The sequence below is a fragment of the Loxodonta africana genome, chromosome 6 (assembly GCF_030014295.1).
Source record: "Loxodonta africana isolate mLoxAfr1 chromosome 6, mLoxAfr1.hap2, whole genome shotgun sequence".
NCBI lineage: Eukaryota > Metazoa > Chordata > Mammalia > Proboscidea > Elephantidae > Loxodonta > Loxodonta africana.
In genome coordinates this window covers 2172011-2195602 of record NC_087347.1, presented here as the reverse complement: position 1 = coordinate 2195602, position 23592 = coordinate 2172011, and the positions used below count along the sequence as shown (strand labels likewise).

At 61.9% G+C, this 23592-nt stretch overlaps 1 protein-coding gene across 4 annotated transcripts in view; it reads right to left on the bottom strand.

Moving 5' to 3' along the window:
• Positions 1-1487: 1487 nt before the first annotated feature.
• Positions 1488-23592, bottom strand: part of KIF1A (kinesin family member 1A) — a 66296-nt gene continuing 44191 nt past the window's right edge. For 2 of the 4 annotated variants that reach the window (XM_064286387.1, XM_064286388.1), the window contains exons 30-48: positions 23475-23565; positions 22442-22560; positions 21278-21333; positions 20692-20800; positions 19663-19729; positions 19375-19459; positions 17517-17622; positions 14720-14746; positions 10031-10145; positions 8514-8647; positions 8103-8164; positions 7456-7601; positions 6834-7034; positions 6357-6434; positions 5997-6118; positions 5081-5233; positions 4288-4480; positions 3532-3650; positions 1488-2867 (exon numbers count right to left, since the gene is read on the bottom strand). In XM_064286387.1, the coding sequence (XP_064142457.1) occupies positions 2825-2867; positions 3532-3650; positions 4288-4480; positions 5081-5233; positions 5997-6118; positions 6357-6434; positions 6834-7034; positions 7456-7601; positions 8103-8164; positions 8514-8647; positions 10031-10145; positions 14720-14746; positions 17517-17622; positions 19375-19459; positions 19663-19729; positions 20692-20800; positions 21278-21333; positions 22442-22560; positions 23475-23565 (2026 nt within the window). In that variant the 3' untranslated portion in view covers positions 1488-2824. The remainder of the gene's footprint in view (positions 2868-3531; positions 3651-4287; positions 4481-5080; positions 5234-5996; positions 6119-6356; positions 6435-6833; positions 7035-7455; positions 7602-8102; positions 8165-8513; positions 8648-10030; positions 10146-14719; positions 14747-17516; positions 17623-19374; positions 19460-19662; positions 19730-20691; positions 20801-21277; positions 21334-22441; positions 22561-23474; positions 23566-23592) is intronic. The other 2 variants (XM_064286385.1, XM_064286386.1) reach the window with 1 other exon arrangement.

Here is a 23592-nt window from a genome sequence, read left to right as displayed (position 1 = left end):
TGCTACTCCCTGCACTGGTGCTCCCCAAGCGTGGCCCCAGAACCTCTGAGCCTGAGCCCCCCTCCTGAACCTGAGGGTAAGCCCTCCTCTTTGCTGGCCTGTCTGCAGCCAGAGGGTCACCCCCTGTGGCCCTGGAGCCCATGGCCCAGCCTCACTGGGCAGGGCTCTGAGGGGCAGGCCCCAAAGGGTCAGCATCCCTGGGGAGGGCATGGGGAGCAGGTGGGTGTGCCCGAGACCATCACTTTTTCCCTCTTCCATCAGAAGCCAGCTCTCCAGGCCTCGTCTCCAGACTGGGTGCCTGGGTGTCTCAGCCGCACCAACTTACTGAAGCTCGAGTAATGACACGGCTGGTTGTGCTGCGTAAGAGCCACATTTATTTCTTACTAGACAGAGTCTGGGAGCACACAGACAGGACAGGGCCACAGCCCACCACGCAGCAGAGAGTGGGGCTCAGTGACGGGGTGGGTGCGGTATAAGCGGGCCAGTCAGTCACGTATGTACAAAGTGGGGATGCAGCTCGGTGGTGGGGGAAGGGCTGCAGGGGGGCTCAGGACGGAAAACTGGGGCCAGGCCAGGAGGAGGAGAGTCAGCCACGGCTGGACCTTGGGGCAGGGGGCCGCCCTCCCAGGCCCTGTGACCTCACTTATGCCCTGACAGCGACATTCAGGGACCTCACCTGAGCTGGGCAGCAGCCCATCCTGAGGTGGGAAGGGGGCAGTGGGGAGCGAGTCATGGGGCAGGGGTGATGGTGGGAACCTGGGTCACTGCAGAGGGCCCAGCTCTGTGTGTGTGTGGGGGGGGGGGAGGGCCTATGTGTAACTCGCTGGTATCTTAGGTACAATCAGAGTCTGGACCCCCCCTTGGTGAAGCCCTGGACTGGTGCTCAGGGCCCCACTTCCCCCAGGGCCCCTGGTGGGTCACTGGGCAGCAGTGGAAGGGGCACCCTTGCCCTCAGGGACAGAGCGACCCCCCAAGGGGAGGAGAGCGGTCCCCAAACCATGGTGGAGCCACAGCCTGGGCAGTGTCAAACATGACAGCAAAAACCACCCAAGGGGCGACTTTGTCTCCACCTCTCAGGGTGTGGGAGGCAGCAGCCCGAGACTGAACCCCCTCAACTCCCTTGATGGGCATGGTGCCCTTGCTGCCTCAGGAGCAGAAACCAAGTCCCAGGCAGGTGAATGAGCTAAACACACTATGGAGGCAGTTGCGGGCAGGGCAGTACAAGAAGCCAGGAGTCCTGACTTAGATGCGTGTTCCGGACTCCACTCGGGGGGGCCCCCCATTGAGCAGACTCAACAGAGGAAGCAAACGGGGCCTGGTGCCCCCAGCTCCGCAGCAGTGCAAAACCGCTCCAGGCCCAAATGAACCAGCCGGAGTCTGGGAGTCCTGGATGCTGCATTCAGCTGGCTCCCACCCCTCCTTCCTCCCCCCATCCCAGGCAGTAGGTGCTCTGCAGGTTGGCTGGCCTCAGACACCTGCGTCCTGGCGGGAGGGCTCAGGCTGCCCACGGCCGGGCTTCAGGTTGGCTGACCTGCACCCTGAGTGGGGTGGCCGGCCCTGCGCCCCCCCACCCCCTCTTGCTGAAGGGAAGGCGGTTCTCAGGAACCCTTCCATCTTAGCTTGCTCCCCCCTGCTGAGTGTGTACATGCTCCTGACATCCTGTCACCTGTGTCCCCTGCTGGAGTGGGAGCACTGGCCCTATGCTCCCCAGGATGGGAGCCCTCCTCTGGTCTGAGGAGAGCTGCTGGTTCTGTGCGTCATGGATGTGGTGAAGACACCCCCTGTGGGGATTTCTCATTGCATGCACAGAAACTCTCCCTGGGGCCAGGAGAAGGAAGCTCTCCTATAAACATGTCTGTCAGGGAGCCATGGGCTCCTCAGCCATGCTGTGCTCAGTCACCCACTTCTCGGCTGCACCACAGGCCGCTGGCCACCCCAGAACTCTGCCCCGCCCTGCCATCCTATAGCTCTGCCTAGAATTCCAGTCACCATCCAGGTGATGGACAGGTGGGGGACTCGGCACAGTGGCACAACCACTGTCACCTCGGTGGCTGTGAGGCTGGCACCCAAGCCTTCTCCCATCTGGCCCCGCCCTGGACCCTGACCCGCCCCACCTGTGACTGCTGACACACACACCCGCTCCCATGGCCTTTGGTCACATCCCAGGTGTGCCCAGATGGGACATGGGCTCTACCTCCCACTAGAAGCGGTGTGATACCACCCATCCCAGCATCAGGGCATTCCCCCCCCACACACACACCCTGGGACAGTGCGGGGGAGAGGCCCCAGGCCAGGGCTCCCCACGAGCGCTGCCCCAACCCTGTCTTTCCCTAAGAGGCTGGGGATGAATGTGGGGACAAACGGGGTGGGGGCAGGAAAGGGGCGGGGTCCATGGGCATCTGCCAGGTCTGGTGAAGGCGTCAGAAATAAATACTTATAAATAGAACAAGTCTCACAGTTAGTTTCAGGAGGGACTGACTGCTTCATTGTCACTAACTAGCGATATATTAATTATAAGTCTGTCTATCCTTAAAAAAATATTAGAAGGGCAGTGCCCCCACCCTACCCCGCCCCCCACGTGTGCCCTCTGGGGGTTCCGGCGCCTCCCGACTCTTCCTCTCCAGTAGCTAAAGAAATGATAAGAACGGCGTCAGCTGTGAGCCTCGGTCATGTGGCTGAGCCCCTAGGTGGGGAGACCCCGGGGCTTGGTGCCCCCCACCATGGGCATTCACCACCTGGTGGGGGCAGGGCTGATGGCAGATGACAGGACAGATGGGATAGGGTGGAGGCAGGCTGGGTCGGTGGCCATCACTGGGGGCTTCGCTCAGACCCTCATCTGGGCAGACCGCCTCCGGGAAAGCTTGGACCTGTGTAGGGGTGGGGAAGGGTGGTCACAGCCTATGTCAGGGAAGGCAGAAGGCTGGTGAGAGGTGCAGCCCCTCCCTGGGGGCGCCCGGCCCTGCACGCCCCTGCTCACTTTTCAGCCCTTCCCCCAAAAACCCATTGTTGCCATGGAGTCAGCCCCAACTCCTGGCACCTCCGTCTGTTAGAGCAGAACTGTGCTCCACAGGGTTTTCAGGGGCTGATTTTTCAGAGGTTAGTTGCCAGGCCTTTCTTCACAGGTGCCTCTGGGTGGACTCAAACCACCAACTTTAAGCTGAGCAGCTGAGCAGATTAATGTTTAGCATTCCTCTTTTCACCCCAAACAGAGGGGTTTAACCTGTTTCCTGCAAATACTTGTGGCAGCCCTCTGCCTGTCCCTCCCCACTGATTTGTATAAAGGCATGGAGGAAAGTTTCCAGAAATCTACAGTCTGTGTTTTTTCTCCTTTCATCAAGGCCCATTCTGGGGTCTAAACCCTTCTTGAATAGAAATGACCCCACGCAAGCATCGACATCCCCACGAACACCTGCACTCCCTTCTTTGGAACACTCGGGTGGTGCCCTGGAGGCCGGAACCTCATCAGGGTCCCCAGCAGACCTCTGCTGAGGCCGCATGGGGAAGGGGCACCCCGCCCGCGTCCCCACGCACCGTATGGTCCCGGCCAGGAGGGGGTTGAAGGCGTATAGCCAGTCATGCATGTCCTTGTCGCTGTTGGCCTGCAGCAAGATCCCACGGTGCTCCGTGCACACGGCAAACGTGTTAGGTGTCTATAGTTGGCGGGGAGGTGACTGGTGAGACCTGAGGTCTGCACTGACCCCCAGGGCTCAGGCTGGGGGGTAAGGACCCCACCAGGAAAGCTCAGGGATAAGGGGGCAAAAATGGCACCAACACCAGGGGCTAGAGAAACTGAACACAGGCTTCGACCCCTTCTGGAAACCTGACCCCACAGCTCCCAACCCAGGGGCACCCCACAGGGAGCATCACCCCTCCCGGGTTCCCTTCCCTGCTGGCCGGGGTGGTGGCCACCAGGCCCATCAGTGGTGGTGGACATGCCAGATGGTTGAATTCACACTGCCCTCCCCTCCACCCTCCCACGGAGGGAGTCCGACTCGTAGATTCCCCCTGCAGGCTGCAGCAGACACCTGACCCAGACAGCAGGAGCGCCTTCCCCTGGGGCCTCCATGGCTCAGCGAGGAGCAGGGTAAAACCCAGGAGCAGGAGGTCAGCGCCCACCGCGCTGCCCGCCCCGGTCTCAGTGCTGCCTCACCCTGGTCTTCACCAGGACTCTGCAGGCAGGCAGAGACCCCAAGATGGTGGGGGGCTGGCCATCAGGTGGGCAGGCGAGCCCAGCCCTCCTCTCCGGGGCTCTGGGCCCCGCTCGCACCCTGAGCCAGCTGGGCTCACCTTGAGCATGGCCTGCTGGTCCTCACTGTACTCCACCTGGGCAGTGGACAGGTTGAGCACGAACCTCTCCACGCTGTCCTTGTCACTGTTGTACATGTAGGCATAGGGGCGCCGCACCACCACAAAGCGCTTGGCCCAGCCGGCTGTGTGCGGCTCCAGGAAGTGCAGGTAGCCCTTCTTGGAGACAATGGGGCTGGGCGGGGAGGGGTGGGGGGGATAACCTGCTTACTCAGGTGTTCCAGGCAGTCAGTAGGGGACCCCAACCAGGTCCTCCATGACTCCCGAGCCAGGCCCCACGGCAGAGCCAGCCCCAAGGAAGAGCATCCAGAGCCGGGTGGTGGGGGCACTGGCAGACCCTTCTGTGGGGCTGGGACCACAGCCATTGGCCAGCCCCTCATCTTCCAGCTGTTAAGGGTGGGCTTAAGGAAGCTAGAGACGCCCCCTTGGGCCTGACACCGAGGCCTGACCCCACCCAGCTTGTTGCAGCCTCCTCAAGGCTGGAGGGCCAAGGGGCCTTGTCCAGAGAGGTCGAGCCAGCCAGTGAGCAGAGGCACCAAAGCCACCCTCCTGCAGGGCTGCCCACCAGGGCGGACGTGGCTGACACATCCTCTTTCCTGCTACTGTCTGCCCACTGCCCACACCGGCCAGTGAGCACAGAGCCTCCCCCCACCCACGGCCCAGGGTGCTGCCTGACCCTCCTGGTGCAGAGCTGGCCTCGCTTGCAGGCTGGGGTGGATGCCTGGCCCCCAGGCCCCCTGTTTGGGGCAGGTCCAGGCTAGACGGCCTTACACACCTGACCCTGATCTCCTGGATGTCGGGCACTAGCAGACGCTGGGGCTCCTTGTCCGTCTCTGTGGTCTGGGTGGGGGAGGGGGACTTCTTGGTGTCCACCTCAGGCACTGGCTCGGGCTCCGGGCTGGCTGGCCGAGAGCAGGGCTGTGGGGTCCTGGGAAGCAGAGGGGACGGATGTGTCCCTGTTAGATGATCCTCACTGGGCCAAGCCAGCCCACCTGGGGTCCCCCGCACGCCCAGACACAGGTAAGCCCCCACCCCCACCTGTGTGGGCCAGCCCTCACCCCTGCCCCTGCAGCAGGGCAGCTGAGCTGAGGGTGCCTGGACCCCAGGGCTATGTAGGCACCACGGGGAGGGCTCCCCTACTGACCCCAGTGGCTGGCCAAGGGGCACAGCTGACCATGTAGGCTACTGCTCCCCCCCGGCCCCCGCCCCAATAAAGCGGGCCCAGCATCTCCTCATCCTGTGACATGCTCAGGGAACCCATGGCACTGCCAGGCCCAAGTGACTGGACCTTGGGGGGGGGGGGCAATGCCTACTTCTATCGTTTTTAAAACAAAATTTGGAAACCCCAAGGCACTTTAAAAACAAGAGCAGAAATTGCCAGCAACAGAAACACTTTATAATCGGTGCCTATATACGACTGGTTTATACCCGTCCCATCTGTTTGCAGCCTGGTTTTTCTCCAGAGTGTTTACGAACTCAGATCCGTGGAAAGGGTGGGATTTTTACAGCTCTGGTGTTGGCCACTTTAGCAGACAGGCCGTCTGAAAGGTAACCACGCCCAGGGCTGTGATGGAGGTGGAGGGACAGCACTCCCACAGTGAGGGGCGCACTCTGCCGCTCCAAGTCCTAGTCTCGGCCACTGTCACTGGTCATGATGCCGGAAGCTTCTACAGGCACCGGCGATCACTCACCTCAGGTCAGTGTTGTAGCGCCCTTCGACCAGGGAGGGGCAGGTGGAGGAGGGTGTGAGCGTGGCTGCTCCGAGAGGGGACATGGAGGGGTCCCGCAGCAGGGTGACGGACATCTCAGAGAGCTGAGGGAAGGGGAGAGAGTGCCTTTCCTGGGGGCCTGGGGCAGTGTCCCGCCCACTGTGCGAGGGGACACCCCTCGGTGTGGACTTGGCCTCCCCCTCCTCCATCTCTGCTGGTGTTCCTCCTGCTCAGGAAGACAGGCTCGGCCCGGAGGACGCTGCCTCTGTCCCTCTCAGCACCCGGCTTCCCAGGGCCAGGTCCCCAGGCCCTCAGAGGGGCGTCCCTGGCACCCCCACCCACCTTGCTCTCGCTGGCGCTGATGCAGACGTGGCTGTGGGTGTACTCTCTGTTGAACGTGTGTGTGAGGAGACGCAAGCACTGTCAGGGAGGGGACAGCATCGTCAGGACCCCCTAGACCTGGCAGACAGTCGGGGGCCACAAGGGCAGAAGGTCGAGGTGGGCAGCATCCCCTCAGGAGGTAGGGAGAGGCAGGGAAACCTCAAGGTCAGGCCCAGCACAGGGAGAGGGCCAGAGTGGCAGCTGTGCCTGGGGTGGTGAGCTGCCCATTCAAGGGGGTATTCAAGGGGGTGAATCACAGCTGGTGGAGGAGGCTGTAAAAGGCCCCAAGATCCCAGGGCAGGTTGAGAAGTGAGCAAGGGGACTCTAAGAGCCCCCATTTCCCTCTCCCGGTGGGGTGGCCCCAGCCAGAAGCCAGCTGCAGAGAAGCCCCAGAGCAGAGGTCCAGTGCCCAGCTGTGCTGCTCCCAGCCCAGCCCACCTTGACGGCCAACTCCCGCTGCCTCTCGTTGGGGACCTCCAGGGGTGATGGCCGGCCCTCGGCCGAGAGAGGAGAGGAGGCACCAGAGGAGCTGCGAGATTCGGAGTCCTCACTATAGATGGGCGACAACACCTCGGGGCCGGGCCGCTGGGTGGTCTCCAGCTTCTCCCGCAGGAGCAGGTAGTGCCTGGTCTTCTCCACCTGCCCAGGATGGATGGGCGGCCTCACTCACTGCTGCCCGGGGTGCAGCCACCCTGGCCTCCATCGGGGCTCCTCCCCACCCCATCCCCTGGGTGCTGCCCCATCCTCCAGGACTCCTGAGACCCCAGGCATCATCCCACCCCTCCCCGGGCCAGCTCACCCTCCCTCCCATTCCCCACCAGCCCTCCCCCTACCTCCTGCGGGACCCCTCCCTGAGCCCTGCCCCACCTCCCCGGCCACCTACTCTCCGGCCCCCTCCCTGGACGCTGTCCCACCTCCCCCCACTTCCTGGCCCCCTCCCTGGATGCTGTCCCACCTCCCCCTACTCCCCAGCCCCCTCCCTGGACGCTGTCCCACCTCCCCCCACTTCCCGGCCCCCTCTCTGGACGCTGTCCCACCTGCCCCTGCCCTTCCACCCTACCTCCTGCAGCAGGCTGAGCTTCTCCAGCTCCCACTGGTGGTCCAGGATGAGGCTGTCACTCCGCGGCCTCCAGCCTGCCAGGTTCTCCTCACCACGCACGTAGGCCACAGACGTGTCCAGCACCCGCCTGCGGCGTCGCTGCATCCCTAGAGGACAACCCAGGGTCAAGTGCATCCAACCATAGCCCGGGGGCGACCTGAGGTCAGGCGCTTCCGACCACTGCCTGAGGGGCCATGGGTCCAGGCCCTACCACCACTCACTCCGGGGCCATTCTGGCTGCTGGAGTCCTGTCCCCTCTGGGATCAAGATTGGACTGTACCGCCGGGCCCACCCCCACCCCCACGCCCAGAGCCCCCCAGACCCTGTGCTGCAGGTGAAGAGAGAGCATCAGATGAGGGCTGTGTTAGACCCACTGCCCGACCGTGACCCCTACCCCTTGCTGGCCCCTCAGGGTGGCCACGGGAGGCACCCAGTCTGACCTTCACGCCACCCTCACCTCCCTGACCCCTTGGTTCTCAGAGTAAGCCAGGGCTGCAGGTGCACACGTGCATGGCAGGTGAGGCCACCTGATGATAGCAGAGCTTCCAGGGACCCTGCCCCAATACTCCACAAGGTGCGCCACCCCCACTGGAGGGTGGGGCGCCTACCTGGGCTGCCTGCGTCGGCCACGTGGCTCAGGCTGAGCTCATACACGCCCGTCACGCGGTTGCTGTGGGGGCAGAGGGGGCGACGTCACCCCAGCACGAAGAGGGGTGCAGATGGCGGGCCCCCTCCCACTTCACCATGCCTGCTGGCACGAGTCCCACCATACTGAGCCCTAGGTGGCCTCGCTGGGTGACCGCCACACGGGTGGGGGTGTCGGAATCCCCATGCTGCAGGCCGAGGCAGACAAACACCCAGCCCCTTCCAGCCCTAGTACTGGAGGTTACCCGGAAGCAGGGAAGCAGCAGGGACCAGGGCGAGTCCCCCTCCCATCCAGGTCCCCCATTGCTGGGGTACCTAGTGCCAGGGCCGCTCCCCCATGGCGTCCATCAGCCCTTGCCCACCTCGCTGCTCACCTCTCTGAAGCCCTCAGGCTCCCACTGCCGAACAGGTTTCGGATGGATCGAGAGGCGGGCAACTTGGCATCCCGGGAGTAGAAGACCATGCAGAAGTCCTTGGTGACGACGGCCGGCTGCGTGCAGTTCTCCATCTGGGGGGTGAAGGGCGGGGCGGGCTCGGCATGGGGACACCGTGTGCCCCCCAACCCTGCCCCGACCTCCCCCTGGGGGCCCAGGCTTGGCCTCAGGCCAGGCAAAATCTCTCCTCCTCCCCAAGACAACTGCCACAGGAAGAGAGTACCAAGGTCCTGCTGCCAGCCAGGGTGCCTGGGACAGGGTGTTAGGGCATGGGGTCCCCAAAGGCCCCCAGACAAGGCTCCTCGGCAGCACAGACCCCGGCAGCTGGTGAGGAGGGTGTCAGGCCCTGCCTGTGCACAGAGACCCCAGACACCCTGGAGACCACTTCACAGCAGGCCGTGCTAACTTTCACAGTCCTGCCTTCTGGCTTCCTGACGTTTATAGTAACTCTGTTGTGTGGACACCTGCTGATGGGTTGAGCAGCTAGCTAACTGTGTCTTCATCACCGTCCCAGGAGGCACTCACACGCCGTCCCCATGTGACAGACCAGGCACTCAGGCTCCAAGGAGAGGTGGCGTCCCACTGGCTATCCACTACAACCTCCCTACCCCTCACTACTGCAGTGCCCAGCTAGAAACGCCCATACTGCCAGTGTCCTGTACTTCAAAGGAAGGCCACGACCCAGCACTGGGCTGCTGACTCTGTGGGTGGGGGGGTCCTTCAGCTTCTGAGCTGCCTGGAATAGTGATGCAACGTGTGGTGGTGTTGCAGCCATCTTTCGACCCCGAGGACAAAATCCACACACTACAGATTGAAGAGTGGGTTAACTCCAAGCATGCCCATTAGATACATGGGTTTAAACTGAGGACTTGAGAAGTATCTGGGGTTGTCCAGAGCTAACCAAACAAAAAAACCCAATTGCTGTAGGGTTGATTTTGATTCATAGCATCTGCTCTATAAAGATTAAAGTGAACCCACTGCCATCAAGTCAACTTCAACTCACAGTGACCCTATAGGATAGAGTAGAACTGCCCCATAAGGTTTCCAAAGCTGTAAATGTTTATGGAAGTAGATCGCCACACCTTTCCACCACAAAGCAGCCGGTGGGTTGGAACCGCCGACCTTTTGGTTAGCAGACAAGTGCGTAACCGCTGCACCACCAAAGCTCCTTCCATGAGGATTACAGCCTTGGAAATCCTATGCGACATTTCTACTCTGTCCTATGCGGCCACTATGAGTTGGAATCGACTCGATGGCAATGGGTTTGGTTTAATCTTTAGGGAGGCTGCTTGCTAGGTCTTTTCTCCAGCGGAACAGCTGGTGGGTTCTAAGCTTAACCACTGCACAACCAAGGCTCCTTCCAAGGCTAACGAGCACCCTCATGTCCCCTGTGTGAGCACCCCAGGCTTGCGAGGATGGGTGATTTGTGGGGAGGGCCCCGGACATAGGACTCTTGCCTCAATGTAGGCAGAGAGGGTCATGTAGATTTTCTCCCGGTAAGGGGTGACCCGGTTCAGCAGGAGAGAGTTGTGCATGGAGCTGTCCCACGCGGCCTCAAACTGGTAAAATGTCCTGGAAGGAAGCAGACATGAGGTAAAGGTAACCGTGTGTTGCCGCTCTCAGCTGGGAGGGGACATGCAGACAGACAGACAGACACAGGGAGAGCCAAGGAGGTGCCTAGGAAGGCTGGGATCCTCCTTACTCAGGACCCAGGGTGCCGCGAGGGGCCTCCAGTGCCCTTCCAGCTCCACGCAGGCGCTCGGTGGGTGGGAACAGAGTCCTCCCAGCCCCACGCGGGCGCTGGGTGGGTAGGAACAGAGTCCTTCCAGCTCCACGCGGGTGCTGGGTGGGTGGGAACTTGGTTGCTGCAGCCCTCTGGCTAAGGCTGGAAGAGGAGGGTGGTGGAGAAAAGAAGGGCAGAGAGGAGAGGGAAGGGAAGACAGGGAGGGTGTGGAGCGGAGAAGAGAGGGCAAGAGAGGAGGAGGGATGGGATGGGAGGGGACTGGGTGGCCCGGCCCCAGCCCAGCCTTGGTCTGAGTAAGGAGGCGCCTTCACCTCTCCCTGGATCTGAGGGGACCTGGCCTGGGCTTGCCGAGAACCTCCCTGGGCCAGCCCCAGTGCTGTCCATGTGGGGACAAAGCACCCACTGGGGGAACGGATGCGTTGAGTGGAAACCGGGGAGGCGGCCCCGCTGTGAGTGAGCAGGTCTCTACTTGGTGCTAAGGAGAGCCACCTCTCCTCTCTGTCCCTGATCTCCAGCCCGGAAAGGTGACGAGGGAGTGGGACCACAGACGACCAACCCCTCCTCAAGCCAGCTCGGCCCACCCAGGAGGTCCCACCAGGCTCTGGACACACCCGGTGCCCCCTCCTCTGAAACAAGGCTTTCTGTTATAGGACAGTTTCTGTTCCCAACCCGTCCGAATGGTCAGTAAAGCCAGTCGCCATCAAGTCAACTCCGACTCCTGGCAACCCCACGTGTCAGGTGAGAACTGTGCTCCGTAGGGTTTTCAGTGGCTGATTTTTCTGAAGTAAACTGCCAGGCCTTTCTTCCGAGGCACCCCAGGTGGACTCAAACATCCAACCTTTCAGTCAGTAGCCGAGTGCATTAACGCTTTGCACCACCAGGGACTCCAGTCCTGCCGTGGGCCTGGGCTCGCGGAGGGCCATTCACTGTGAGGTTGGGAATTTACCTTGATCCAAAGGCCCCGGGTGGCCCCCTCAGCTTCCCTGGTTTCCATCAAAGCATCCTCACAAACACACAGCTTCACAGAGACATGTCAGCGCAAACAGTGAGGGTAGCAGCTCGCACCCCAACACGGCCAGGCCTTTCCCACGTTCTGGGTCCCCCGGGGCACCCAGGTAAGGCACCCAGCCTCTCCTGGGCAGAGCCAGCTCCCCTTGGGCATGGCCACGTTGGGGCACAGACAGTGCCACCACCGCCAACTACCCCAGAGCCAGTCCAGGGACACAGGGACACGGAGTGAGTAGAGGGACGGGGCGGGGCCACTACCACACACGTCACCAGGGACAGAGCTCCAGAGGACAGTGAAGACAGGGAGCCAGAGGGGGTGGAGGGGAACGTGAGCAGAAGGGATCTAAGAAGCGGAAGAGGACAGACCAAGCAAGGGTGGAAGAGAAAAGTGGGGTGTACCTAGTGTCATTTCCGAGTGACAGGCTAAAGCGGAGGCAGCCCGGCACACACACGACACACACAGAAGAAATGAGAACGTCAGAACGCGTGTCAGCCACATGGTGCCCGGGCGCGGCAGGCGTGTGGGGGCGTGCCCTGTGCCCCCCACTCTCCCCGTGAAGCCTGGCAGCATGGATACCCCCTCGCCCAGTGTCTGCAGGGAGAACCACCACTGAGGCCGGGAGACACCTCCCCTCCGAGCAGGGACTGCCGGGGCCGGCCCCGGGGTCTAGAGCCAGAGCCCAGGACACCTCAGGAGGCCAAGAACACCCTCCAGATGCCTGGCTTCAAACACCACCATGCCACTTCACAGCCAAGTGACTTCTGGGGGCCACAAAACGTCTCTGCCTCCGCCAGTGCAGCAGGGCTGTGACGTCCCTCCACACGGGAACACGGTGTCAGTGAGAGGGAAGGACTGATGAGAGGTTTGAACTGCGACTCTAAAAGCGTCAATTACACTACATCCGCCCCCACCGCCTCCGTCTGCTCTCTCGGTGGCCCTGTGCAACGCGTCTGTGTGACCTGGAACTGGTCACGATCAGCGGCAGAGATGCTCAGCTCAGTGAGTGTGTGTTTTTAACCCGACACTAACTGGGAGGGGGTAGCCACAGCGTCACAATCACACCTGTGACCTGACCCGTGCCAGGCCCCCTGCTGGGAGATTTCTGTGCCCCGTCTCACTTAATCCTCGCCACAACTGCGTCGGGCTATCATGGCCCCCATGTTCCGGGAAGGTTCCAGGGTGCTCGGCCACTTGCCCACATTCACACACTTAGCAAAAGGCCCAGCCAGGCCACCCAGAGCCCAGCCTCACCTCCAGGCTCTGGGCCCACTCCTGGCTCTGGGACCAGGCCTGCCTTCCCCCACCTCCGCACCTCTGCTTGTCCCCTGTGCCACTGCCATGATGGCTCTGTGCCCCGCAGAACGGGGCTCTGGGCAAGGAGGCTCAAGCAAGACCGCATCTCGGGGCCCTCACCCTCGCTTTTCCTCTCAGTGCCCTGAGCGCAGTCTACTGTCCACCGAGGAGCTGACGAGCTCACCTATCGAATGGAGAAGGAGCTCACGTATAGGAAAGACCAAGGCGCACATGTTCTAGTACAGGGGCGAGGAGCCCCGGCCCACCTGCTCAGGTATGGGGGTGAGGAGCCCCAGCCCACCTGCTCAGGTACAGAGTAGGGAGCCTCATAGAGGCCAGTGAGCTGGAGTCCTCCTTGATCCCTGTTGCAAAGGAGAACCAGCTCCCTCTTCCTTGGCGCCTCCACTGGTTGCCCCCCAGCCTGAGACTTTCTTTGCTTACCTTACCCAGAACCCGATCTAGGGTGGAGTTGGGGGGTGGTTTGGAGACCAGCCTGCATGCCACCCTCCAACGCACTACGCTGTTGTGAACCTAAAAACTTGACAACTGTGACTTCAAACCTTGCGCAGGATAAGATCTGACTGACAGGCCTGGGCATTGCCATGTGTGAAGCATATAGCCTCCAAATCAGGCCCCTCCCCAGGGACACCCTGTGTTGCTCTGAGAACAGGGAACTGCCTGAGCAGGCTGCAGCCACCCTGGCCAATCCGACCCGCCCTCAGAACCTAGCCAGCATGCTGCCTCCTCCAAGGAGCCCTCTCTGACTTCCAGGGAGACCTAAGTCCCTGCTTTGGCCCTGCAGGGCAGGGTTCCCATCTCCGTCGTATGCACCACCACTGCAGTTTTTCGTTACAAGTCCCATTTCCTTCTGGGAGCAAGGGGCTAGGGGTATCTGCCTTACCTGGCTCAGGGCCCTAAAACTAGCACAGCCCCAGCCTGTAGCCCCTTTGGAAGCAGGCACGTCTGCACACTTGCCCAGGGAACATGCGAGCAAGAAAGTCCAGCTCCACTGCCCTAAGGGTCTCCTTGTGGCCGCAGTGGCCTTCATCCACAGCTGCTCAGGCACACTCACAGGGACGTCTGTCCTGCCCCCCATGGCTATCATGGCCAGACCTCAGAAAGCCCCGGCTGGGCACCCACCCTACCCTGAAGGGTCAGGCACATCTTCCATTGACTTTAAGGCTCAATACGCCTGCGTTGGAGATTTCTGCTGCTCGTTCATGAAGATGCTGTCCTCCTTTCAAACAAGCCAACCCACAGAACCACCTCCAGGAAGCCTGGCTGGAAGCCCATGGGCCCCGACTCCCATTCGGAATGGATTTGAGTTCTTGTGGCACTTGGAAGCCAGCGCGGGCAGGGGCCTTGCTTGATCCAGCAAAGATTCACAGCTCCTTGCCCAGGAGCCTGTGGGGCGCCTGAGTCCCTGACAGCCCTAGCCTCTCCATGACTTTACCACCTGCCTACTTTTCAAATGCTGGTGCTCTGGCCATGGCCAACAAGTGTGGCTGGAGGCACCATCCCTCCTCCCGGCCTGGCCAGGCGAGAGGATCACAGGCAGAGAGGGAACTTGCTGGAGCCTGAGTCTGCCGTCGGCCCCTCCCCGTCCTTCACTCCTGGCGAACTGCCTGCTAGGCCCCTGCCCCTCTTTTCTCTTTCACCTTGCACAGAGGGCCTGGTCCTCAGGAGCCGGTGCAGCCACAGGCAGCCTGGCTCACATGCAGAAGCGCTGGCTCTGCGCAGCCAGGTGCAGTCAGCACAGGGCAGGCAGGGCTCAGGGCGGGAGGAGCGGGGGCCAGCCAGTCTCTACAGAGAACAAGATGCTAGGAAAGCAGCCAAACTCAAGAGTGAGGGGCAGGAGGGGCTCAGCCAAGAAGATAAAGGAGAGAAGCGATTAAAAAAAAAAAAAAACCGAAGGAATACCCCAAGGAAATGAAAATAAAGGAGACAGGAGAAACAGAAGAGAAAAAGTGAGCAACTGTGTGAGGAACCCAAAAAGCTGAAGCTAAAGGTGATGTTCGGGATTGTGGGGTGGCGGGGGGGGGGGGCTGGGGAAGGCGGGAGGAAGAGGAGGCTGAAGTAAAGCCAGGGAGAGAATGATACCTAGGCAGGTCCGAATCAAGAAACTGCCTGCAAAACACAAACATCACACGTTAGTGAGGCCGGGCGGAGGGCCGGGTGGAGGGCCGGGTGGAGGGCAGAGGACTGGGCAGAGGGCAGAGGGCCAGGCAGAGGGCTGGGCAGAGGGCCGGGTGGAGGGCAGAGGCCAGAGGGCAGAGGGCAGAGGCCAGAGGGCAGAGGCTGGGCAGAGGGCAGAGGCTGGGCAGAGGGCAGAGGCTGGGCAGAGGGCAGAGGGCCAGGTGGAGGGCAGAGGGCAGAGGGCAGAGGTCTGGGCAGAGGGCAGAGGTCCGGGCAGAGGTCTGGGCAGAGGGCTGGGCAGAGGGCTGGGCAGAGGGCAGATGGCCAGGTAGAGGGCAGAGGTCTGGGCAGAGGACAGAGGGCAGAGGGCTGGGTGGAGGGCAGAGGGCAGAGGTCCGGGCAGAGGGCAGAGGGCAGAGGGCCGGGCAGCGGGTGGGGCAGAGGGTTGAGTGGAGGGCAGAGGGCAGAGGGCTGGGCAGAGGGACGGGCAGAGGGCAGCGGGCAGCGCAGCAAGTGGGTGCTGCAGAGGGAGCCAGAGGCTCTGGCGGCCACATCCGGTGGCCACTCTGAGGGGAAGGCAGCCAAGCATGGCCTCTCAGCCGGGAAGGGTGAGACAAAGCACAATGGTAGGCTGGCCCTCGGCCGAGCCAGGTCTGGGTCTCAGAGTCTCGGCATTTGTGGGTAGAGGAAAGCTGGACTCCCCACGGGACCCATCATGGCCACAAGCCAGGGAGGAGGGGCCCTGTCTGCCTGGCCAGCTGAGCCCCCACGGTGGAGGGTTCTGAGACTTTTCTGGGCAGGGCTGCGGGTGGGGCGGTCCTGAGGCAGCACCAGCGTGGGCAGAGCCAAGCAAGGCCTCCAAGTAGCTGAGGGCAAGGTCTACTCCCGTCAGCCACGGGCCTTCCTCTGTCCATGGTCCTAGGGCCTGGGCCCTGAGGTGGGTTGGGCAGACCCCAGAGCTGCCGGCCTCACTTCTCACAGCTCACAGGGAGCGGGAGGGAAGCCCCTTCAGCAATGGACTCCAGGGCCAGGGCCTGGGTCCTCGGGCCCCAGGAACAGAGATAGACCCAAGGACAGGCCCCCAGCTGCTGTCTCCTAAGCTCCCCTCTGACTCAGCCCTGGGACTAGCTTCTCCCCCACCCCGCTGGGCAGTCCAGGGGCCAAGCTGGCCAGGAGGACGGGCAGACCCCAGAACACAGCACTGGGCCTCAGTCAGGGAGCTCGAGGCGGGAAGGGCCAGAGATACCCATCATCCCACCCCCCTCTTTGTGCCCTCCACCCCCCAGATGCTCAAGAAGCCAGGAGTTTCTGGGGCTAAGGGACAGTCAGAGGTCAGGGGGAACACCGAGGTCACCTCCCAGGCTCCAAAGCATGGCTTAGCAAGGCAGACAGACCCCTCCCAGAGGCCCAGGCATGGTTGCCCACATCCCTTGGGTGGCCCTGTGGGGCAGTCCCTACAACTCTCTGCTGCTCCCAAGGCCAGAGCACGCCCCTGCGGGGCCCCAGGCCCACCCTCTGCATGAAGTCTTAGCTCCCAGGTGTGACACCTCCACCCTGGCCTGCCTTTAAGTGGAACACAACTCCCAACCCAGCATCCTTCACCCACTGGACATAAGCAACAGGGTAAGCTCTTCTGGAAGGCCCCTGCCCATTGGCCCCACTGCCCCCCTGCACTGCCCACCCCACAGCCCCTCAGAACACAGCCAGCTCCCACCCTGAAGCTGCTGCTCTGCTACCGGCACGGAGGAGGTTCTCTTAAAGTTCACCTCCCACATCCGTGAGGAAACCAAGCTCTGTCTGAACACAGAAGTCGAAGGAACAGGACGCGACCCCCAGGATCCTCTTCTCCTGTGGGACAGGCCTCCTCCTCCTCACCCCTCTCCGAGCACAGCGGGCCCTCAAAGATGGTTTTCCTGCAAACTCAGGAGCAGTGGGCAGACGCCCCTAGCTAGAGCCCTGAGAGTCAGCTCCACCTCTGTGTCCGGGGGGGATGAGGGGTTGGGAGTGGCCCTCGGGGAGCCCCCAGCACACACTCAAACTCTTTCATCTCCTCAAACTCCTGGAGAGCTGGCTTTGCAGATGTGGTCACAGCACCTGACGTACCCACCAGCACCGACCAGACAGGCGTCTCGCCCACCTGTGAGCTGAAGCGGCCCCACCCTTCTCAGAGTCTGACTGCACATGCGCCCCCGGCACATCCCACACCACTGCAACCACAACCACTCTGACCGCCCAACCAGGGGGCTCTGGCAGGCTCGAGCGCCTGGCTCATGGCCCTGCCCACAGCCCCAGGTGTGGCCAAGGAGAGGCCCAGGCAGGGCTCCAGCTACAAGCTCTCGGCCACCTCCCCCAGGAGCCCCAAGAGTAAAAGCCCAGTGACAGGGAGGATGCGTCAAGCCATGCCCTGTGGGCCCACCACCTCCAGGTGCAGGGGCAGGCAGAGCACAGGACCTCACACAGCCTGCCTCCGAGAAGCTCAGGACCCTGTCCCAGAGTCTGTGCAGTGTCACCCTCTGGCATGGGCCTACAAGTCTGTCCACCTACCCATGACACTCCCAAGGACAGGACTCTGCCAGCCACATCTGCTAGAGAACCCCACGAAGAGGCATGGATGAGTGTGACTGCAGACAAGCGAGGCCACCAGGCCCCCTCACTGCCCAGCACCCTCGTTGTTAGTGCAATTAGTGGAGCCTAGTATCCTGACCCAGGCCCGACCCCAGGGAGCAGGGGCAGAACCCACCACCACCCCACAGGGACTCACCGGTCATCCTGGGCGGGGTGAATGTACCCAGATGAAAGGATGTTGAGAGACAAGATGTTGGGGTCGATCAAAGACTCGTCGGTTTCTGGGGTGTTCCGGATGCGACCTGCGGGAACGCAATGTGTTACCTCAGGGGGGGCTGGTGGGGTGCTCTCTCTGCCACTGTCTCCACCTGGCAGGGACCAGGAGACTGTGATTCTGCATCTGGGGGCCAACTCCACATGGCCAGAGAGGACTCTGAGGTCAGAGGCTGGCCCCATGCCATTTGTCCACAGGCTCCCATTCATTCCAGCTTCCTCCCTCCTGAAGTCCCAGTTCTGAGCATCTCAGCCATAAACTCTGTGTCCATCCAGGTCTCTTTCCCTTTTCCCTTCTTCTTTTCCTGTCTGTCTTTCTGTGTTTCTCTCTGTATCTATATTTCTGTCTCTGACTCTTCTTTTCTTCCTCTCTGTATGTCTCTCTATCCTGGCAAGTGGTGCCTGCAGCAGGGCATCTCATAAGACACCTGTGCCTGGGTGGAGGCTCATTTGGTGACTTCACCCTAATGGTAACAGTTAAATTGGCCTCTTGTTTATCCAAAGGCAAAAACAAACACCAGAAAGTATCTTTGTTATGGGAAGAGGGTCACTGTCCCCCACCCCGACTCCCACGTGCAGTGGAAGTGAAACACAGGACTGGCTAGATTTGTGCTTCCACACACACTGGGAACTGCCCGGAGCCCCCTTCTGGAACCTTCTTGATCCTGCCTGGCAGCAGTATCCAGATTCTGAGAGGAGGCAGATGTAGGCTCTCCCCAAGGCGCCCTTTCTCCAGTTTAGGGTGGGGCTAGCTTGAGGGTGCATCCCCCATGCTGCAGGCAGACAGGGTATCCACAGCCAACCTCCAGGCTGGGGTTCAAATGCAGGCGGGAGCTCACCCAGAATCAGCCTCATGCCTCACTGAGCCTAACAGGGGAGCCCAGCCTGTAAAACCGATGCCCGTAGAGCCACCCTGGTCAGGGTGGAGATGGGGGGATGTATGGATGCAGGAGCTGGGGTCCTGCTTCTCATTGTCTGCACCTCCAACCCAGCCCCAGAAGGTCTTATCCAGAGCTCCCATGAGCATCGTGGCCACCGCGGGGTCCCTGCTTATCACTCACTGGGAACAGGGGAGGTCTCGTCCCTTTTTCTGAGCCCCCCCATACCATGTCCAGGTCACTGGGCCCAGAAACCCTCACAGCTCTTGCTCCACTGGGGTCTCACAGGGGAGGGGGCACTGGGGTCGGAGGAAGCACGTGAACAGTGAGTTCAGGGTCCTGGGGGGCCAGAAGAGAGGCTTAGATCCCCCCAGAAAGACTCCACTGCCCTGGAACTGTGCCCAAGCACACATCGGCTTGATTTAAGACTCCCAGAGAGGCAACTTGGTGGGACTGGTGTTGACAACAGCATCTCCAAAAATCCCTTTACGTAGTGCCCCTCCCACACACAGATGCCCCTCTCCAGGCTCTGACCTGGGGCCCAGGGGGCAGCCCCAGAGACACTGGTCTGGAGCCACCACCCAGCCACAGGCACCGAGGGTGGAGCTGCGGGGGGGACCTGGGGGCCTCCTGCCCACCAGACACATGAGTGGACAGTTGACCCTGCCCTCCATGATGCAAATGGGAAGGTAAACTCCAACAGCTGGCAAAGGAAACCTGAGGAGTGGAAGGAAAATGCCTGACACCCTTGGTGATCCAGCAGAAATTCGGGGATCATCACTTGGCCCAAGGTTCTCCCCTTCAGGTCAAGTGGTAGCCGCGAGCACACAGCAATAGGGGCAGGGCTGCGTTAGAACGCGGGTGTCTGGCTGGGGCTAGTGTTCACACCCCGGCCCCGCTCACCCACGACCAGCTCGCGCACTTCCTTCCAGCGGATGTGGCTGCCGGTCTCGTGCAGCAGTGTCACGGTTATCCGCCTCTGGATTCCCTGCAGGGGTCAGGAGAGAGGGCCATCAGACCACCTGGGGCCACGTGGGCATGGCCTTGGAGTGGGGAAGCCAACCCGACCCGGACCTCACGGGGCGGGACCTGGGCCAGGGGCGGGGCCTGGGCCTGGGGCGGGGCCTGAGCCGGGGGTGAACGCAAAGGTTAGGTGGGGCCGTCAGAGTGCGGTGGCGGTGGGCTGCACACCTGGTGAAGCAGGAAGGTTCCCATACAGGGCATACCCCCTCGGTGGTCCACCACAGCTGGGATGTAACTGCAAGAGAAAGATGGTAAAGCGCTGGCCCCGCCTCCCTTGTCCCCTCTTGACGCCCAGCACAGCCCCTGGTTCCGGAGTGGTCAAGAGGTGGAGAACCAGGACACATCAGTCGCTCCCTAGGTCAGAGATGGAGTCTACGGAAACCAGAGCCTGCGGGGCACAGAAACCCTCCCTGGGCCGCAGCGCCCATCACCCACCCAGTTCCCCCCACTGCGCCAGGAGGCTTAGGGCAGGACGAGGTCAGGCCACTCCAGCAGGCCGTCTCCTGGCTTCCCCTTGCCCCTACAGATTCACAGCCTACAGCCAGAGGGCTGTGATAGAGTCGGCCACGCACCCCCAGGCCTGAGGCTCCCTCCAACTCAGGGCCAAAATCCAAACTGCCCCCTGCCCGGGTGGTGGCCCTGCACCTTCCCCCCCCACCCCAAGGCCTCGCCTGCCCCACTCCAGCAGCAGCAGGGGCTCTGTGCTAGTCCCCACACAGCAGGAGATGCCCCCTCACCCCTACCCCTGCCCCGCCTTTGCGCAGCTGTTTCCCCCCAGCACCCGCCCCGGCGACCTGGGCTGCTGTCCCCCCGATATTTGCTCATGTCTCCCTTCCCGGTGAGGGCTCCCCTGTCCCACACTGCAACCTCCAAGTCCCTACCCCAGCCCCCCTTCACTCATCACCATGAGGGGACAGGCGATTGCTTCCACCCCACCCCTGCCTGCCCCCATCAGCTCCGAAGGGCAGGGTTCTACTCCCCAGCACCTAGCCGGGCAGCATGATGCCTGGACTGCACCAGGTGTACAGTATACACCTGCTGAAGAATGACCACCTGCACTGCCAAGCCTTGAGGCAGCCCAGCACCTGGCCCTCTCCTTCTCCCCCACAACCCTCAGGGACACCCCGGCTGAGCCCCCAGGACTCTCTCCTCCCCACACCATACTCCCACATGGTCCCCCAGCCCACCCGCACTCACTCTCCATTGGCCTCCAGCTCGCAGATCTCGAAGTAGACCAGCAGGTCATACTTGCAGTGGCAGGGCCCTGGGGAGGGCCGTGTCAGTGTGCTCAGCTTGGTGGCAGGCACTGAGGAACAGGAGGAAGCAGGTGGGATCCTGGCCCATCAGGTAGGGAGGGCACATGCTCCGGGAGGGGCAGGGAGGGGAGAGTGTGTGTGCTTGCCTGAGCTTGGGGGCAGGGGCCTCAACAGTAGTGAGGGAACCTCCCTCCACTCCTGCTCCCACCGGGGAAAAACCAGCCACCCGCCCTGTCTCCAGCATCCAGCCCAGTCCTGGCATGGTCAGGCCCTGGCACCCATGTATGCTCCCTGCCCCATCTGACATGTCCTGCTGCTCTGTGTCATCCTGGAGGGGTGAGCAACAGTTCCACTTCTGAAGCCCTCGCCCCAGAACGGAGCACCTTGCAGATCAGGGGACAGGAGAGGGTGGTCAGGTACAGGGGCCCCAGGGCCTGGGCAGGTACAGCCCACCTCGGGAGGAGGGCACAACTTCGGTCCCAGACTGGGACACGGTGGGGCGCACGCTGGCTGGGAACCTCACCTACCTGGCTTGGACAGTGGCATGACTCTTGGAAAATGCCGGCGTGATGGCCTCAGGGGGCTGTGTAAGGAGAGGCGCAGGCTGAAAGGGAGCCCCTGCTGTGAGGCAGCCCTGGGCAGGCAGGCAGAGTCTGCGGGGACCCTGGACCAGAGTGGCCCCCACCCACCAGGCCAGTCTCTGGGGCCTGGAGACAGCAGGGATGCTGATCCCATGCCTGTCTGTCCATCTGTCCTCCCTCCCACCAGGCTTGGGAAAGGCCCCTGTCTCAGGCTCTCCACCATCTTGAAAGGGAGAGGAAGGACCTTCAGGATCCCCCCTCAACTGCTCGCCGGACGCCTGAGGCCCCCAGAGGCCACAGAACGTCAGGCCAAGGACCAGGCACTGATTCTCATCCCGGTCAGAGCTACCCTCAGCTTCCTGGGACTGATGAGGCTCCTAGGGCCAAACATCCCAAAATCAAAGCCTCTCATGGCCCTCTTCCTGAGCCTGGACGTCCTGCTCAGTTCTGGGTCCTATACGGCAGCTGAGGAGGGATGGAGTGAAACCAGGGGATCCCAGAGCCCTAGGGCCTGTACACGGTTCTCTTTGCTCCCCAGGCCTGGCCCCAGAGAGGACACCCTACCCACACGCTACAGGGTTTGGGGGAGCATGGCCCACGGTGATACACTGATGAGGGTTCTGGCCTTGACCCCCAGCCCTGGGAAGCCATGTCAATGAGGGGACTGGACACATACTCCCCAGTCGCTAAAGACCTGGGGTGAAGGACGAGCTGGGCTGCCTGCAGAGGCCTGCCTCTGGCCCAGCACTGCTGCCCACGCCCTGCCCCGCTGGGAGTCCAGGTTCGGATATCAGGGCTCTTTAGAAGCCCCCTCCTCAGCCCTGCAGGGGAAAGCCGGGTGCAGGCCCAGGTCTGATCAGCTCTGAACTGTGCCCACCTTGTGTAAAGGGCTAGGGATGGAGAGGGAGGTGGGTGTTGGGAGGAGCAGGGCTCTGTGCCCCAAGACCCAGCCCCTGTCTGTGTGGGGCCAGGGTCTGCCTCACAACTTGGAAGTGGAGGTGCTACTGGGAGGTAGGACGAGGAGGTGTCCAGAGTGGGCTTTAAGCCAGCAGTCCCTGCCCCATGCCACCCAGAGCCTCCCCATCCAGCTCCCCTTGTCAAGGTGCTGACCTGAGCACGTCCTTGCAGAGGGGTGGGAATGGGTGCTGCTGGTAGTGGCCGAAGACTTCAAACACAATAGGCTGGCTCTTGATATACTCGATGAAGGACTTGGTCACCTCCACGGCAATCTGGTGGCAGCGCCGGAGGGGGAGGGAAGTTGCACAATGAGCGCTCAGTGGAGACCCAGGCCTCCTGGACCAGCCCAGCTTCGGCCAGCGCCCCCAGGTGGGGCTCAGCGGCCCTTTCAGAACTCGGAGGTGGAGACCATGAGAAAGGGCAAGCACTGTCTCTGCGGGCACTGACCCATAACAAGCCCTCACTCATTCATAGAGTGTCCCCAGTATCAGAACTGGCCTTACACCCGGGAGTAAAAAAATCAGAGTCCCTGAACGCCTTTTGGTCAGGTCTGGCTATGCAATCTACAGGGGCCCAGGGCCATGTGAGAACTGGGGCCCATGAAGCAGTGATGAAGGTCACATTCACACTCAAGGCTCCACCACCTACAGCTTCTGTGGTCACCAGTGTCCACACATCTCTCTCCCTGCTGCCCACCTAACCCTGTGTGCAGCCCACCTAACGCTATGTCTAGCCCCAGGGAGCTGCTGCACCCCAAGAGCCTCTGCTCTCTACCATCCTGACAGCCTGGCACTTGGCCCTCTTTCTGCCCGGAACACTTTCCTGGCTTCTCTCCCCTGGAATATGCCCCCTTTGTGCACGGTACGGCCCCTTCCCTGATGTCCAGGCCAGGGGTGCCTAAGAGCTCCCAACTTCCCAGGGATAGTCCATATGCCTCAGCCTGGCACATGGCAGGGGTTCAGAACATGGAGAACGGACGACGGGGAGAACGGACGACGGGGGGAACGGACGACGAGGGGAGCGGAGGACTGGGGGAGCGGAGGACGGGGGGAGCGGACGACGGGGGGAGCGGACGATGGGGAGAATGGATGACAGGGCAATGATCAAGAGGAGAACGGATGACGCGGAGGATGACTGTATGCTCGGTGGGAGGGTGGAAGTATGGACAAGGGCTCCAAGGACATACATTCTGGACGTGATAGAAGCCAAGCGGTGGGCCCCGGCCTGTGTTCTTCAGAGGCTCCGTGGAGAAGGCCTCATCATGGCGGTGGATAAAGCTGCAAACCAAGAGGATACATGGTTTA